This window comes from Labeo rohita, chromosome 18 (assembly GCF_022985175.1).
Source record: "Labeo rohita strain BAU-BD-2019 chromosome 18, IGBB_LRoh.1.0, whole genome shotgun sequence".
NCBI classification, from domain to species: Eukaryota; Metazoa; Chordata; class Actinopteri; order Cypriniformes; family Cyprinidae; genus Labeo; species Labeo rohita.
Window position 1 is genome coordinate 5,433,750 of NC_066886.1, and position 18,287 is coordinate 5,452,036.

Consider the following 18,287-nt stretch of genomic DNA (forward strand, 5'->3'; position numbering starts at 1 on the left):
TGCTAATCAGAAATGTTTCTTGAGCAGCAAATCAGCATATTAAAATGATTTCTTAAGGATCATGTGACACTGAGGACTGGATTAATGATGCTAAAAATTCAAGTTTGCATCACAGAAATAAATTTAATTTCTATCTATCATCTATCTATCTATCTATCCCAGTTAAAAACGTCTTCAATGTTCTTCAATAAAATCAATAGGTATTAAGATAAATAAAAACGATTTTATGTGTGGATAGCATTTTAATTTCAGATTAGAGGTTAATTTTAATTTGATTAATATATTAATAATAATTCATTAACTTCAATACTTTCATATCATCCCGCAGCCCCCTTGGAAATTTGCTGAGGGCCCGTAGTGGACCCCGGCCCCATGGTTGAGAACCACTGATCTAGTGTTCTCCAAAGAGTGAGGGTTCATGCATAATAAATCTTACTATGCATGAAATGCTTTGAACAGAGACCATTATGTTAATTAATTCCACAAGTCTGCACATTTTTGGCATTTCCTAATTCAAGCGTATTGATTTTGTAATATTTCTTCCTCCTGCACTGAAATCTTCTTCAGGTAAGGCCGTCTCACCACCCCATCTCTCACTTGTGCGCGTGTGAATGGTGAAGGCAGTGCAATTCAAATGCAGAGCGTGTTAGATTTCCTTCTCTCCCTGAAAATCAGCACTGACGTTCACCTCCTCCAGCTAGTGGAGCAATCTATTTTATCCCCCATTCATTTAATTGACTGATTGTCACGTTGTATCACAAGCAAAGCAAGCACAGGGTGATGTAAAGGACAGTGGCCGGACACTGCACCCCTACTCTCACTGCCTCTAATGAGATATTAATGGTCGAAGCCATCAATCGCTGCAGCTCCAGTGTGCTGGGAGACTACAGTGAGCTCCAGCGCTTATGAAACAGTGACCCACAGTGGTAGACGACGGAACTGCAAGCAGATGGACATTTCGAGTGAAATTGGACCTTTGCAGAACAGTGTTTTGCTCTCAAATACAGTTTGAGAGTCCTCTGTACACAGCTAAACTGCACTTTTTGACAATTAGATGCTTTTAAAATATCCACAGAAATGTGAAATTAGCCAAACACCATGTTGAAGATGAAGTTTATGATTATGACAGATTACCTGCCATTGGTTGGTCATACATAATATTTAATTTAATAAACTTTATTTCTATTTGCATATATTTTAAAATGTAATTTATTCCTGTGATCAAAGCTACATTTTCAGCATCATTAATCCAGTCTTCAGTGTCTTACGATACTTCAGAAATCATTCTAATATGCTGATTTGCTGCTTAAGAAAATTTATTGTTATCAATATTTAAAACAGTTGAGTACATTTTTTCAGGATTCTTTGTTTAATAGAAAGATCCAAAGATCAGTATACTATTCAAAAGCCTGGAGTCAGTATATATTTTTTTTATTTTAGAAAGAAATTATAGAAATTAATACTTTTATTTAGCAAGATACTTTAAATTGATCAAAAGAGATGATAAAGACATTTATAATGTTTTTTTGTTTTTTTTTACAATTTATACAAGATTTCTATTTCAGATAAATGCTGTTCTTCTGAACTTTCTATTCATCAAAGAAACCTGAAAAATTCCACTCAGCTGTTTTCAACATAATAATAATAATAATAATAATAATAATAATAATAATAATAATAATACATGTTTTGTGAGCAGCAAATCAGAATATTAGAATGATTTCTGAAGGATCATGACTGGAGTAATGATGCTAAAAATTCAGCTTTGAAATCACAGGAATAAATTACATTTCAAAATATATGCAAATAGAAATCAGTTATTTTAAATAGTAAAAATATTTCATTATTTTACTGTTTTTGATGTACTTTGGATCAAATAAATGCAGGCTTGGTGAGCAGAAGTGACTTCTTTTAAAAACATTAATAATCTTACTGTTCAAAAACCTTTGACAGATAGATAGACAGATAAATTGTTTGTGTTTATTTATTTAATTTTTTTTTTTTGTTTTGTTTGTTTTTTTGTTTTTGTTCACTAAAATTGTTGATATAGCCTAGTATTGATAATATAATCATAATGACAATCTGTATAGTAAAGAATGCAAAATTAAGGCATTTTAACAATGCTAAAACTACTTAATTTCTTTAATACAGAGAAATAATAGATACATACATACCATTTAGGTTATTCCCTTTCATAAAAGCTTGATTTTTCAATGGTAAGGTTTATATTTGCATGAAATTGCTTAGCTTTATTACATTTTTGTCACTGTTTTTTTAATGATAAAATTTCTTGCCCCATTAAAGGCATTAAACTGAGGCGTATCTTGCACAAATATGAAAATAATATTAATATGTACTCACCCTCATGATGCTTCAGTGAAACATAAATTGATAAGTTTCGAATAATGTTTTCGATGTTGTTGCTCAAATAACCACTGAGGAATGTATATTCCGTCAAAAAAACACAAAGAAACAATCATAATACACACAAAACATCCATTAAAACCGAACTTCGTGATGCACACACGCCGTTTCTCGATAATAAACTACATTTCCCATCAGCCCCCTGACCGCGTGACGGTGATCACATGATCCACACGGAAAAAACATGAAAGACTCCGGCGATGTTAATGACAGCAATAAACTGCGAGCAAAGGACCTGGAGCTCCTAACAAAGCGTTCGTAACAGCGAGCAGGAACTGTCATGCTACTTTAGCAACGTTTTATATAAATTTTGAAGATTTTTAAGCTGTGAATGAGATAATGGATGTCATGTATATAGTCGCGTTATTTGCACTGATCACAGCCCAGTGTGTTCGGGCGGTGCCGCCCAACTTTGTGTTGCTGTTCGCCGATGATTTGGGTTACGGTGATCTGGGCTGTTTCGGACACCCGAGCTCTCTCACCCCGAATCTAGACAGACTAGCAGCGAACGGGCTCCGTTTTACCGACTTCTACGTCACGAGTCCCGTGTGCAGCCCCTCCAGGTAAAACCAAAACCATCATTTAGCCTACTAAATCCACCTGTTACCCAGTCTATCAATATCCTTTAATTTATATTCATGCATTCATTTGTACACCTGCTTTTGAGAATCTTTAAATCACCTTACAGCCTCCAAGTATTTGATATAATAACGTTAGAAATTGTACATATTATTTAAAAATAATAATATTATAAAATTATTTTAAAGTGATTATTTTTAATTTATATGTAGTTATTTTAGACTGGTCTGAAGTTGTTGTTTCTTGATTTATTGTCCCATTGATTAGTTTTTATATAATTTAATGTTTTCACTAACTGATTAGATTTGTTAATGTCTTACATATCATAAACTGTGGGCCTACTATTTCTGCAATGATTATACAATTATTATTATTTATTTTTTGTTATTTTATTCTATTATTAATTATTTTAAATATACTACTAGCAGGTCTACTACTACTGTTTATTTGTTTATTTATTAATTAATTCATTTTTAAAATCAGAAAAGCACTGTTCTTGCTTTACTGTCAAATTGATTAGATATCTCTTATATAATCACCCACTTTACATAATAATTGATCATTTAATGTCCACCACAGAAGATGGCGCCAGAATACAGGGTAATATTTATTAGACTCGAAAATAATTTCTGGATAAATTCTAATAATTATTATTTTAAACATACTACTAGCAAGCCTACTACTATTTAAGCTATTATTACCTTTTTTGTTTGTTTGTTTTTTTGCTATCAGAAAAACATTGTCCCTTGATTTATTGTCAAACTGATTAGATATATATAACCACTGACTAGTCCATAATTGATAGTTTAGTATGGAAGAACACAGGGTAAATGTTCATCGACCTTGGGTCAAAAATATCATAAACATACTACTAATAGGTCAACTATTTCTGCAGTATTCAATGTGTTTATTATGAATAGTATGTTGATTTTCTGTAAGCAAGAAATGCTGTACATACCGACATTGATAAACACAATGTGCTCAACTTGACCTATCACTTCCCTTAAAATGAATGAAGCAATTATCTACCAGGTTGGAATATATCCTTTACCTTTTATCACACTAATATGCAGAATACTGTTTTTTGTTTCAGGGCAGCGCTGCTGACAGGTCGCTATCAGACTCGTTCCGGCATCTATCCGGGTGTGCTGTATCCAGGCTCAAAAGGGGGTCTCCCACTTAATGAGACCACTATTGCAGAAGTGCTGAAATCTAAGGGTTACACCACAGCCATAGTGGGAAAATGGCACCTGGGTGTTGGTCTGAATGGCACTTACCTCCCCACTCGACATGGCTTTGACAATTATCTCGGTATCCCGTACTCACACGACCAGGTCATTACGTTTTCTTGTGGTATTTTGATTGTTATCTGGAAATCAGCAAGGAAATTGCATACCAGTATGATAATATGTTATATAATGCACGTGTCATCTAATTTCTGATTTTGTTGCTGTCTCTCATTGCTGTATGTTTCTCTATCAAAAAGGGTCCCTGTCAGAATCTCACATGTTTCCCTCCGGATGTGAAGTGCCATGGATACTGTGATCAGGGCGTTGTAAGCGTACCTCTCATGTTAAATGAGGACATCAAGCAGCAGCCTGCAGACTTCCTGCAGCTTGAGAAAACCTACAATGAATTTGCCTCTCAGTTCATCAGTGTTGCTGTCCAAAACAACCGCCCGTTCTTCCTGTACCATCCTTCACATGTGAGTCAAAACAGCGATCTTAATCAAATCATTTTTGTAATGTTTTATGCAGTTGCTTGCATGTTTCTAAAGAAGTATGAAAAGGAGTATTATTTCAGTATTTCATACTACATAATTTATACAGTATAATGCTTCTTATTGTTTTAAAAATAAGTAAAATATATGGTTATTTGTAATAAATTTAATTCTAACTTTAAGTAAAAAAAGCCTTAAATAATGAGTCAAGAGAGACAACAATTTAAATAAAGAATTTCATTAATTTTTAAATTATTTAATGAAGGCATCCCAAAAAATCTAAATAAAGTTGTCCCAATGAAGTTCCTTACTTAATATCCTAATGATTTTTGGCATACAAGAAAAAATTATAATTTTGACCCATACAGTGTATTTTTGGCTATTGCTACAAATACACCTGTGCTACTTATGACTGGTTTTGTGGTCCTGGGTCACAAACAGATATACAGAACACATAAATAGATAAGTTGTTTAGGAGTATAGGGAGGATTACTTATTTATGTCATTCGCAATGCTTCATGGGAGTGTCTGATTACCTCTTTTGGCACAGTTCCCATTTCCATGGTAACAGTGACTTTTCTGATTGGATGAGGATTGTACCAAAGAGGATATAGTTCTTCACTGAGAATTAACATGACTTAAACTAAACTAAATTATTATTAAATAATAATGAACCAAATAATTAAGATTAATAAATAAATTATTTATTAAATTAATTAATATTTAAATATTAAGATAAATAATAAAGATGAATTTAACTTTAAGTTTTTTTTCCATTTTAAAATCAAAATCAAAAGTGGAAATCACACTGATTTTCTAAAGGTTTCTATAGTGATTAGCGTCATTCTCCTAGTATAAAAAACCCATGCCATCATTTATTTAAAATACATTTATTATACATTAAAATACATTCAATTATACATTTAACATTTTTTGACATATCACATATATTATAATAATTATAATATATATCATAATATAACCTCATTGGATTATCACTTTATTGCACAATGCAAATATCTTAATATTATGCCTAAAATGTGTTTTAGTATGACTATTAATAAGGATTGTATGATCTCTATAAAATCAGTTTTTAAATGCAAGATATTTAAAGTGTAGCTGAAGTATACTTGCAATAGTTCCACGTCAGCATATCTTTAGAAGGACTTCAGCACTTTTTCTTGACAATTAAAGTGCATTAACACAAAATTTAGTTTAGCTAATTCAGCAGACTTTAAGTATACCAGTTAAATATACCAAAAGTACAACTGGAGGATATTTTAAATAAGCACATATTTGTAGTAGACTTAGCACAAAAAATTTTTACTTCCAGAAAATGTTATGATCTCTTAAAAACACACTAGTATGTACGAGTATGTACTGTACTTAATGACTTTTTGCCTGGTCTCTGTCTTTCTAGCACACGCACTACCCTCAGTATGCAGGTGTAGACTATGCAGGGAAGTCTCCTCGTGGGCCGTACGGTGACGCTCTGATGGAGTTTGATGGCACTGTAGGGAAGATAGTGCAAACTCTGGAGCAGACAGGTGTGCTCAACAATACCCTCATCTTCTTCACTGGTGACAACGGGTGAGTTTTTCTCCTTAGTGCACACTTTGATGTGGGTTTCAGTTTTCCTCAACATTTATATTTGCGTGCATTCCCAGGCCAGAGCTCATGCGGCAGTCTCGTGGAGGAAGCGCAGGACTGATGAGATGTGGCAAAGGCACGACTTACGAAGGAGGAATGAGAGAGCCGGCCATCGCATACTGGCCTGGATCTATCCAACCCGGTAAATGGCCCAGCTACAAGAAATATACGTTTCTATGAAATGTAAGACAGTTAATTTATGTTTTCCCATCATTCAAAGGTCTCACCCATGCTCTGGCCAGCTCTTTGGACATTCTGCCAACCTTTGCCAAACTGGCTGGAGCTGCGTTACCTGATGTGCAACTGGATGGGGTCGACATGACAAACATCCTGTTGAATCGCGGACTGGTGAGAGACAAAATCATCAAAACTGAAATATATTTACATATATGGGACGTTAAGATGTCCACATCACAAGAAATTTACAAAAGTGATTTTATGTCCATAGAAAGCACATTAAATGGGTCTACCTATCCGTTAGATTTTGTCAGTAAGATCAACGTCATCAAAACAAACTGCTATACCTATTTCAAGCTTTGCCAATAGAGATACCTAGACACCAGTTTACAATCTGGGATAAACTTATTTCCAGGTTTATTTGGGATGGAAAGAAGCCCAGAATAAGATACACAACACTCCAGTTAGCCAAGCACAAAGGAGGATTGGCCTTGCCGAATCTCAAAAATTACTTTTATGCAGCTCAGTTCCGTCCCCTTTTTCTTTGGTGTAACAACAATTATTTTGCTAGATGGAAGGAAATTGAGACATATATGGTGGGTTATCAGATCCAGTCAGTTCTTGGAGAAAAAGAAATTCCCTCAGTAGTCAAAAGTCAATTGGATTCAATAACCTCTGGAGCAGTGGAGTTTTGGTTTGAATTTGCTAGACAATTTAAATTAAGCAAAGACCAAAAAGTACTTCGATGGATAGTCTTTGATACTCAATTTAAACCAGGTGAAAATGATGCCACATTTAAGCAATGGGCAACAAAAGGCATTAGAGCAATATGTACAGTAGTGGAAAACGAGGAATTACTTACTTTCCAAACACTCAAAGAAAAATTTTCTCTTACTAATCGGGACTTATTTAGGTATATACAATTCAGAGATTACTTTAACAGAGAAATAAAAATGGAAACTTCACACGAAATTAATCCAGTTGTGAAGATTATGATGAATGCATACAAATCAAATAGTAAATGTGTAAAAATAATCTCCATGTTTTACATAAGTATTATGGAAAGTAAGGCCAACTCAACATTATACCTTAAATCAAGGTGAGAAAAAGAATTAAATGTAGAAATTCTACCAGATGTATGGTTTGATATGTGTGAAATCCAACATTCCTCCACAAGCTCGCAACAATTGAGGGTATTCAATTGGAAGAATTTAGTACGATTCTTTATTACACCTAAAATCAGCAGTAAAGCTTCTTCTACACCCCAACAATGCTGGAGACAATGTGGCTACTTAGGAGCACACCATACACACATTTTTTGGAGATGTGAAAAACTGAAACCATTTTGGAAAAATGTACATTTAACCTTAACAAAGGTGCTTGGATATGAGATCCCATTTTCATGCATTGTCTTGTACTTGGGTCATATTTCACTGGTTACACTTCAGGAGGACCGATACCTGGTAAAAACTCTCCTTACAGCAGCAAGGAAAACCATAACCAGAAACTGGTATAAGCCTGATACACCTAAACAGCAACAATGGCTTGATGTAATTCAGGAAATAAGGACGTTGGAACATATGACAGGTGTGATACGTTTGAAGGTGGACTTGTATGCCAAAAGATGGCAAAAATGGAATCTTTACTTCGGCAAACCATAAGGGCACTGGCTCTCAGACTGTACTAGCCAAAGTTTTAGGCATAAATGTCAACTGTGCCTACTCTTTTATACCCAATTGTCTTTTTTTTTGTATGCACCATGTTTATACTACTTCTACAGTATTCTCACCACAGGCTCTGTTTTTTGTTTATTTTATTTATTTATTTTTATTTATTTATTTTTTTTTTAGTTATTTGCTTGTTATTGAAATGGTATGTCATATCTGACTCGAGTTAGCCTTTTCTGCTACTTGGAAAATTGCATTTGATTGTAAACAGTTGTGACGTACTAAAAATGCAATAAAAATTAAAGTGGAAAAAAAAGAAAGCACATTAAATGTAAGTAAAGTGTCTACTTTTAAGGTTTCAAATAAGTTTTTGGAGAATAAAATGTCAAAATTTGGTTGAAATAATGTTAGGTTGTCATTCAGTGTAACAATATTTATGTAAAAATTCAAACAATATGCTTTTTCTGACTTACATATTAAAAAAAATATCTAAAAGAATAAGGGAGCATATTAAATTTTATTGTTTCAAATGAGTAAAAAATTCTTACTTACAAATGGGCAAAACCTAGGATAGTGTCAAATTAAAAATGTAGAATGTAGAATTACAACTATTTAGTATTTGGGGTGAAAGTAATTCGTCTTTTAATGTCATACATTGATTTTTGTTGTAAATCTGCCTGACAAGATTGTTACACTGAATGGCATTTTAGTGGGTGTCTTCTGTAAATAAGAGAAAAATTTATGATATTTATTTTTTGCTCAGAAAAACAAAAGCAAAAATGCAATTAAATTAAACAGAAAACTTTTTTTGGGGGGGGGAAACAACAACAATTTAAAGCACTATTACAGTTATTGTTTTAATGCTTAAACCTTTTTTCGTCTTTAACCCCATATGCATAAATATATACTTGCATTATGGTTTTCAGTTGGTAAGATTTGTAAAACAATTCTGCAATGTTCATTTATTGCATTTATTTTGACAGCAATACAGGAAAAACAGTAATAAAGTGAAATATCAAAATATTAAGAACGACTAAAAAACATTTTGTGCTGCTTAATATTTTTGTGGAAACAAGTTTATATATATATATATATACTTTATTTTTTTTTTTTTTTAAGTCTTTCTGTAAGTGTGCCTACATATATATTCATTAGACATGCATCTTTGATCATCACAGCAACACAGAATCTAATTTTTTAACAGCGTATTGTGCTATTACAGATTTTTACCAAATATCATCATTTATTTTACTTCATTACTTGGTATTTTAACCTGATGCTGTGCTTTAAAAATGCTCTTTGAGACCCTTTTCTACTGTTGCACTATTCTGTCTAGTTTTTTTTTTTTTTTTTTTTTTTTTTTCACTACCTCTGTAAGTGACAAATAAACCTGAAATTGTATGTACTCCTCCAAAATGAGCCACACTGCTGTTTCGTCCAACCAACCTTGTTATTGATGTTTCAGAGCGAAAGACAGACCTTCTTTTACTACCCAACTGAACCAAATGAGAAGAATAGCGTGTTTGCAGTGAGATGGAAAAATTTTAAAGCACATTACTATACACAGGGTAAGTTCACCATTTCTTAGACTATATGTATACTTTCCTATTTATTCTTATATATTCTGTCTTTTTCCGCATAACCCAGGTGCGTTGCACAGTCTTGGCACGCCAGACAGCAACTGCTCATTACTTGCCCTCCTGCGTCATGATCCTCCTTTACTATATAACTTGGATGCAGACCCTGCAGAAAACTATAACCTTAAAGGCGCCGACTGGGACTCTGTGCGCAATCAAATCCAGGCCGTCAAGGAGAAGTTTGAGGCTTCTATGGTGTTTGGAGAGAGTGAGATCGCCAAAGGGAAGGACTCTGCACTCGAGCCCTGCTGCATTCCTAATTGCACCCCTAAACCCAAATGCTGCCAATGCACTTCTGCACTTTAATGGAAGCAGCGGCAGGCCAGCACACTGCCAATTCCCAGCAGCATCACAACAACATGAAATTACAATTCACAAGCCCAATGAAAGACTGATTGTGTTAACAATCTTCCATTGATTTCATTCTCAAAGCAAAATGTGATGATGCCAAGAAGAAAAGAGCAGAGCCATCAGTTGAAAAGCGCCCGGCCGCCCAGCAGACAAGCGTGCTAACTACAAAACAACCTAACATTAACGCCAAGGACTGAAGCAGTGTGCAAATGTGTGCGAGCACAGAAATAGTCATATTGAAGATTAAAGCCACTACTGACACAGCAAAATAGCTTCCAGTATTAAAAAGCATTAAGAAACAACATTAAGAAACAACTTGAAGGACATAAAAGAGATGCACTTACTTCTGAAAAATGAAGATGCCGATGACAATCGCCACAGATATTAAATCTGAGGTGATCCATATCAGGCCATATTCTTCCGCACTCTACAAAACATGTTAAAGCAGCATTTAGCCATTAGATATCAATATAAAAAAAAGCTAATTAGGAGAAAAAAAAACAAGCAGAATCCTAATAAAATAAAAATCGCAATATATATAAAACTGTACACTACTAGTCATAAGTTTTTGAACCGTAAGATTTTGAAATTTTTTTTTTTTTTTTTTTACAGAAGTGTCTTCTGTTCACCAAGCCTGCATTTATTTGATCCAAAGTACAGCAAAAAGTAAAATTCTGAAATATTTTTACTATTTAAAATAACTGTTTTCTATTTGAATATATTTTAAAATGTAATTCATTCTTGTGATTTCAAAGCTACATTTTTAGCATCATTACTCCAGTCACATGATCCTTCAGAAAGCATTGTAATATTCTGATTTGCTGCTCAAAAAAACATTTATTATTATTATTATTATCATTATTATTATGTTAAAAACAGCTGAGTATAATTTTTTTCAGGTTGCTTTGAATAGAAAGTTCAGAAGAACAGCATTTATCTGAAATAGAAATCTTTTGTAACATTACAAATGTCTTTATCATCACTTTTGATTAATTTAAAGCATCCTTGCTAAAGAAAATAATTAATTCCCATTATTTCTTCTCCTAAAAAAAAAAAAATACTGACTCCAAGCTTTTGAATGGTATAGTGTATAAGGTTATAAAAGCTTTTTATTTCAGATAAATGCTGATTGTTGGATCTTTCTATTCATCAAAGAATCCTGGGAAAAAAAAAAAAAAAAAAAAAAAAAAAAAAAAAAAAACTGTACTCAACTGTTTTAAATATTAATAATAATAATAAATGTTTCTTGAACAGCAAATCAGCATATTAGAATGATTTCTAAAGGATCATGTGACACTGAAGACTGGAGTAATGCTGAAAATTTAGCTTTGATCAAAGGAATAATCAGATTTTTAAAATATACAAATCGAAAACAGTTATTTCAAATATTAAAAATATTTCAAAATGTAACTGTTTTGCTGTAATTTGGATAAAATAAATGCAGGCTTTGTAAGCAGAAGAGACTTCTTTAAAAACATTAAAAATCTTACTGTTCAAAAAAACTCTTTTGATTGGTTGTGTATATCTCATAAGTCTAAATGTGTCTAAAAGCACTATTTCCAGGGAATTTTTGAAGTATTTTGAAGCTTTTGGAGCCCACAATCCCTTTCCACTACAGATTTTTCTGATGCAAATGTATGCAACTATTTGCAAAATTAGTTAGTGATCTTGCATCATATATAAAGCATGCCAACATAAAATCTACAGTATTCTGTGGAATGGGTGGTAAAATGTGTAAAAGTGGGCCAAGATTCTCTACATCCTTCTTGGAAGCTGACAGCATAATTGAATTAGCCATTCAATGAACATCCGGCCAACGTGTAGGACTTCATGAATGACAGGCGTTCCAAATCTGGCCTGTGTATTTGAATGTGATTATAGCCGATTGATAAAAAAAAAAAAAAAAAAACTGAAAATTTACTCACCTTGCAAGCTGTCCAGATTGTAGATGAGCTTGTCTCTTCAACACAACAGATTTGTAGAAATTTAGCATTATATCACTTGCCCTCCAATGGATCCTCTGCAGTGAATGGGTGCCGCCAGATTGAGAGTTCAAACAGCTAATAAAAACATCAAAATAATCCGTAAGTAATTTACACGACTCCACTCTATCATTTAACATCTTGTAAAGTGAAAAGTTGCATGTTTGTGGAGTGGGCCCTTACACTTATAGGGCATTGCAAGCCCTCTGAGGCGTAAGCCAGGGCTATTTTTGTAGTCAACAATCTCACGAGAAGCTGTCTTTGACACCATCCGTCACCCACCGAGCGATGCCTCACTACTGATCTCTCACTGACAGTGCGAGAATTTAGAGCAGCGTCTCGCTATGGTAAGAGTGCTTCAGGTGAACGTTGGGCGAGTGAGACAGTCACACCACCTGATGCCTTGGCTCATTCCCATAGATATGGTGTGATGGGACAGCACTCACCACCCAACGTTATCCACCACCACCATCCAAGACAGCAATCCCATGAAAAATTGACTACAGATGCAAAAATCCATTTTTTTTTGTTTATTTTCCATATGACTAGATTTTTTTTATTTTAAAATTGACAAACGGCATTATTTACAGCATTTTAAACGTCAGAAAGCACCGTCAGTTGCAGCGCTCATTATCCCCTAAACAGCATAATTTAAAATTTTTTTTTTATTTTGCATTTTACTAGTTTCTTCACTTGAAAATTGTCAAACGGCATTATTTACGGTGTTTTTAACTGCAGAAAACGCCGTCAGTTGCTGCACTCATTATCCCCTAAACCAGACCTGGGCAAACTCGGTCCTGGAGGGCCGGTGTCCCTGCAGAGTTTAGCTCCAACCCTGATAAAACTCACCTGTTTGTAACTTTCTAGTAAACCTGAAGACACTGATTAGCTTGTTCAGGTGTGTTTAATCAGGGTTGAAGCTAAACTCTGCAGGGACACCGGCCCTCCAGGACCGAGTCTGCCCAGGCCTGCCCTAAACGGCGTAACTTAAATTTATTTTTTTTTTGCATTTTTTTTTTTTTTTTTTTTTTTTTTTTTTTTTTTAAACTGTCAAACAGCGTTATTTACGGCATTTTAAATGACAGAAAGTGACGCCAGTTGCAGCACTCATTATCCCCTAAATGGCGTAACTTAATTTTTTTTTTTTTTTTTATTTTGCATTTAACTAGTTTCTTTATTTGAAAATTGTCAATCGGTGTTATTTACGGTGTTTTAAACTGCAGAAAACGCCGTCAGTTGCGGCATTATCCCTTAAACTACAAAATTATTTTTGTAGTCAACAATCTCACGAGAAGCTGTCTTTGACACCATCCGTCACCCACCGAGCGATGCCTCACTACTGATCTCTCACTGACAGTGCGAGAATTTAGAGCAGCGTCTCGCTATGGTAAGAGTGCTTCAGGTGAACGTTGGGCGAGTGAGACAGTCACACCACCTGATGCCTTGGCTCATTCCCATAGATATGGTGTGATGGGACAGCACTCACCACCCAACGTTATCCACCACCACCATCCAAGACAGCAATCCCATGAGAAATTGACTACAGATGCAAATCCAAAAAAAAAAAATTTTTTTTTGTTTATTTTCCATATGACTTTTTTTTTTTTATTTCAAAATTGTCAAAATGGCGTATTTAATTTAATTTAAATTAGTTTATTCATTTTGCATATTACTAGTTTTCTGTTTTGAAAATTGTCAAACGGCATTATTTACGGTGCTTTAAATGGCAGAAAACGGCATTAGTTGTGGCGCTCATTATCCCTAAACGGCGTAAATTAACTTTATTTTTTATTTTTTTTTTTTATTTTGCATTTTACTAGTTTTATTATTTGAAAATTGTCAAACGGCGTTATTTAATGTCAATTTATTGTCAAACGTCAGAAAGCGCTGTCAGTTGCTGCACTCATTATCCCCTAAACCAGACCTGGGCAAACTCGGTCCTGGAGGGCCGGTGTCCCTGCAGAGTTTAGCTCCAACCCTGATAAAACTCACCTGTTTGTAACTTTCTAGTAAACCTGAAGACACTGATTAGCTTGTTAGCTTGTTCAGGTGAGTTTAATCAGGGTTGAAGCTAAACTCTGCAGGGACACCGGCCCTCCAGGACCGAGTCTGCCCAGGCCTGCCCTAAATGGCGTATTTTTTTAAATTTATTTTTTTTTTTTTTTTTTTTTTTTTTTTTTTTTTTTTTTTTTTTTTAAATTGTCAAACGGCGTTATTTACGGCATTTTAGACAACAGAAAGCGACGTCAGTTGTGGCACTCATTACCCCCTAAATGGCGTAAATTAACTTTTTTTTTTTTTTTTTTGCATTTTACTTTTATTATTTGAAAAAATTTATTTCAAATTGGTGCATTATTTAATGTCAATTTATTGTCAAACGTCAGAAAGCGCCGTCAGTTGCTGCACTCATTATCCCCTAAACCAGACCTGGGCAAACTCGGTCCTGGAGGGCCGGTGTCCCTGCAGAGTTTAGCTCCAACCCTGATAAAACTCACCTGTTTGTAACTTTCTAGTAAACCTTTCTAGTAAACCTGAAGACACTGATTAGCTTGTTCAGGTGTGTTTAATCAGGGTTGAAGCTAAACTCTGCAGGGACACTGGCCCTCCAGGACCGAGTCTGCCCAGGCCTGCCCTAAACGGCGTAACTTAAATATATTTTTTTTTTTTTGCATTTTTTTTTTTTTTTTTTTTTTTTTTTTTTTTTAAAAATTGTCAAACTGCGTTATTTACGGCATTTTAAATGACAGAAAGCGACGTCAGTTGTGGCACTCATTATCCCCTAAACAGCGTAACTTTAATTTTTTTTTTATTTTTGCATTTTTTACTTATTTTTTTTTTGAAAATTGGGTCAAACGGCGTTATTTGCGGCATTTTAAATGACAGAAAGCGACGTCAGTTGCGGCACTCATTATCCCCTAAAAAATTTAATTTTTATTTTATTTTTTTTATTTGAAAATTGTGCGTTATTTAACGGCATTTTAAAGGGGATAATGAGTGCTGCAACTGACAGCGCTCTCTGTCGTACAACACCGTTTAGGGCAGAACTGGGCAAGCTCTATCCTGGAGGGTCGGTGTCTCTGCAGAGTTTAGCTCCAACCCTGATAAAACTCACCTGAACAAGCTAATCAGTGTCTTCAGGTTTACTAGAAAGCTACAAACTGGTGAGTTTTATCAGGGTTGGAGTTAAACTCTGCTGGGACACACCAGCCCTCCAGGATAGAGCTTGCCCATTTTCTGCCCTCATTTTTTTTTTTTTTTTATTTTTTTCAATTTTTTTATTTTTTATTTAAAAATTGTTGTGCGTTATTTACGGCATTTTAAGACAGAGCGCAGTCAGTTGCAGCACTCATTATCCCCTAAATGGGCGCAACTTAATTTTTTTTTTTTTTTTTTTTTTTTTATTTTACTAGTTTTATTTAAAAATTGTCAAACTGCGTTATTTACGGCATTTTAAATGACAGAAAGCGACGTCAGTTGCGGCACTCATTATCCCCTAAATGGCGTAACTTAATTTATTTTTTTTTTATTTTGCATTTTACTTTTTTTATTTGAAAATTGTCAAACGGCGTTATTTACGGCATTTTAAATGACAGAAAGCGACATCAGTTGCGGCACTCATTATCCCCTAAACCAGACCTCAAATTCCTGGAGGAAAATTCATTTAAGTTACGCCGTTTAGGGGATAATGAGTGCCGCAACTGACAGCGCTCTCTGTCGTACAACACCGTTTAGGGCAGAACTGGGCAAGCTCTATCCTGGAGGGCCGGTGTCCCTGCAGAGTTTAACTCCAACCCTGATAAAACTCACCTGAACAAGCTAATCAGTGTCTTCAGGTTTACTAGAAAGCTACAAACTGGTGAGTTTTATCAGGGTTGGAGTTAAACTCTGCAGGGACACCGGCCCTCCAGGATAGAGCTTGCCCAGTTCTGCCCTAAACGGTGTTGTACGACAGAGAGCGCAGTCAGTTGCAGCACTCATTATCCCCTAAACGGCGTAACTCAAATGTTTTTTTTTTTTTTTTTTTTTTGTTTTTTTTTTTTTTTTTTTTTATTTAAAAATTGTCAAACGGCGTTATTTGCGGCATTTTAAACGACAGAAAGCGACGTCAGTTGCGGCACTATTATCCCCTAAACAGCGTAACTTAAATTTTTTTTTTTTATTTTGCATTTAACTAGTTTCTTTATTTGAAAATTGTCAAACGGCGTTATTTACGGCATTTTAAACGATAGAAAGTGCCGCCAGTAGCGGCGCTCATTATCCCATAAACGGTGTTATTCAATTTTTTTTTTTTTTTATTTTGCATCATACTTTTTTTTTTTTTTTTTTATTTGAAAATTGTCAAACAGCGTTATTTACGGTGTTTTAAACCTAATTTAGGCCTTCAGGTTACGTCGGTATTTGGTCATGCAGCAATTTAATTGAGGTTACCACTACTAACGTTACTACTTTTGTTGCGGTTGTTGTTTAACGTTACATTTTCTCACTCACCACAAGACAGGAGCGGCTGACTCTTCTTCTTCCATCAAATCCGCGAATCCGTGAGTTGCTGGCCTCTAGTAGACACTCATCGCACATGGCTTTGTGTACTCATGGTAGTAGCCGCATCGCTTAATCGCTCGTTTGCAGCGTTGATTCGGGCGTATTTCTTCTCTTCTCTATAATCATCGTGTAGCGTGCGGTGGAGAGGAGATTCTCCCAGTCGATACCACTTTTCGTCCCATTGACTTCCATTCAGAAAAGCAAACGCGTGCAAAAGTTTGGCGTTTCGCTGCATTGCACAATTAAAGCTTCCTGAACTCTGACCTGCCAATTCGTATCACGTGAAACCGTGTGACCAATAGCAGATCGATACGTCACCGCGTGACCTCGTAGCTAGGTGTTGGCTAGAAAGAATACAGCTCTTGCTACTGGGCATGCGCACATAAATCTAACGTTATTTTGTCACACTGTACAACAATAATACTTTTTTTTTATTATAGTAAGGGCTACGTTTATGGTTGGGGTAGGTGTAGACGTTATAAAACACAGAACAATTCATTTCATTGTTAGTTTCCGGTCGGAGTTGTACCCCTTGGGAGAAAAGTTTTTTTTTTTTTTTTTTTTTTTTTTTTTTTTTATTAATGCTTGAACAACATGTACAAAAGTGCCAAGGGTATACACAAAAAATATAACAAGTACTTACATGTATTATGAACATAAGTACATAAACTACACAATAATATAAAGAACCAACAAATAAAATGAATAAAAAAAAATAAATACAAGAAAATAAAATACATACAAAAATAAATTAAATAAATTAAAAAAAAAAAAAAAAAAAAAAAAAAAGAAAAAGAAATGACAGGCCTTGCTAAATCACAATAACTTAAATGAATCAAACAAACACAGAGTTTTTATAGCTTTTTTGTTTGTACTCTCCTTAATAGTACTTCTATAAATATCTAATTCTTTAAGTACCACAGAAAAAAGAGGTTTCTGATTGCTAAATTTACAGCGATGAATATGAAACTTAACAAGTATAATCAAGAGATTGATAATGTAAGCCTCATTTTCCAGCTTCTTGTCATAGTTCAAAAAACCAAATATTACATGTTCATAGTAAAAAAAAAAAAAAAGTTGGACAACACTTTGTCATTTATAAATCTAGAAACCTCCCACCATAGCCTCTTTGTATACTGACAATGCCAGAAAATATGAGGTACTGTTTCTGGGTGTGATGTACAAAATGAACAATTTACATCTATTTCTTCAATAAATCTGTTTTAAAAATGCTTAGCAGGGTAAAACTTGTGCAGTATCTTAAATGAAATTTCTTTAATTTTATTTGTAATAAGATATTTATTAGGTAATACCCAGACTTTCCTCCAATCAATATTTCTGATAAACTTAGACCAATAGAAAATAACATGTGGTTTACTAACAATTTCTTTTTGAAATAATGAACGTATAGCCTTATTATTATTAACATAGAACAACACATAGAACAAACATAGACAAACAGAGAACTTACCAGCATAAGTCCCACAAGCGGCGAAGTCTCACCTTTGTCAAACAAGCTCAGTTAACTGAAAATTAAATAAAATTAAATAAAATTTAATTA

General features: G+C 34.3%; 1 protein-coding gene and 1 long non-coding RNA gene across 2 annotated transcripts; one reads left to right on the plus strand and one right to left on the minus strand.

Annotated features, from left to right (window-relative positions):
- The first annotated feature begins 2,593 nt into the window (after window positions 1-2,593).
- arsa (arylsulfatase A) lies at window positions 2,594-10,299 on the plus strand. The gene is made up of 8 exons (XM_051135675.1): window positions 2,594-2,987; window positions 4,097-4,337; window positions 4,490-4,708; window positions 6,144-6,313; window positions 6,391-6,515; window positions 6,594-6,721; window positions 9,683-9,785; window positions 9,865-10,299. Exons 1-8 carry the CDS (start codon window positions 2,764-2,766, stop codon window positions 10,158-10,160), a joined length of 1,506 nt encoding a protein of 501 aa, XP_050991632.1. The 5' UTR covers window positions 2,594-2,763; the 3' UTR covers window positions 10,161-10,299.
- Window positions 6,424-16,984, minus strand: LOC127181125 (uncharacterized). The gene is made up of 4 exons (XR_007829732.1): window positions 16,676-16,984; window positions 12,131-12,265; window positions 10,550-10,632; window positions 6,424-6,528 (listed from the first exon to the last, which is right to left on the minus strand). It is a non-coding gene; the product is annotated as an uncharacterized LOC127181125 (long non-coding RNA).
- Window positions 16,985-18,287: the final 1,303 nt, after the last annotated feature.

Bases quoted from the DNA above. Each gene is read 5' to 3' on its own strand.
- arsa (XM_051135675.1), top strand. From the start codon at position 2,764: ATGGATGTCATGTATATAGTCGCGTTATTTGCACTGATCACAGCCCAG. The intron at 6,314-6,390 runs GTGAGTTTTTCT...GTGCATTCCCAG, and splicing joins TTCTTCACTGGTGACAACGG to GCCAGAGCTCATGCGGCAGT. The intron at 6,722-9,682 runs GTGAGAGACAAA...TTGATGTTTCAG, and splicing joins TCCTGTTGAATCGCGGACTG to AGCGAAAGACAGACCTTCTT.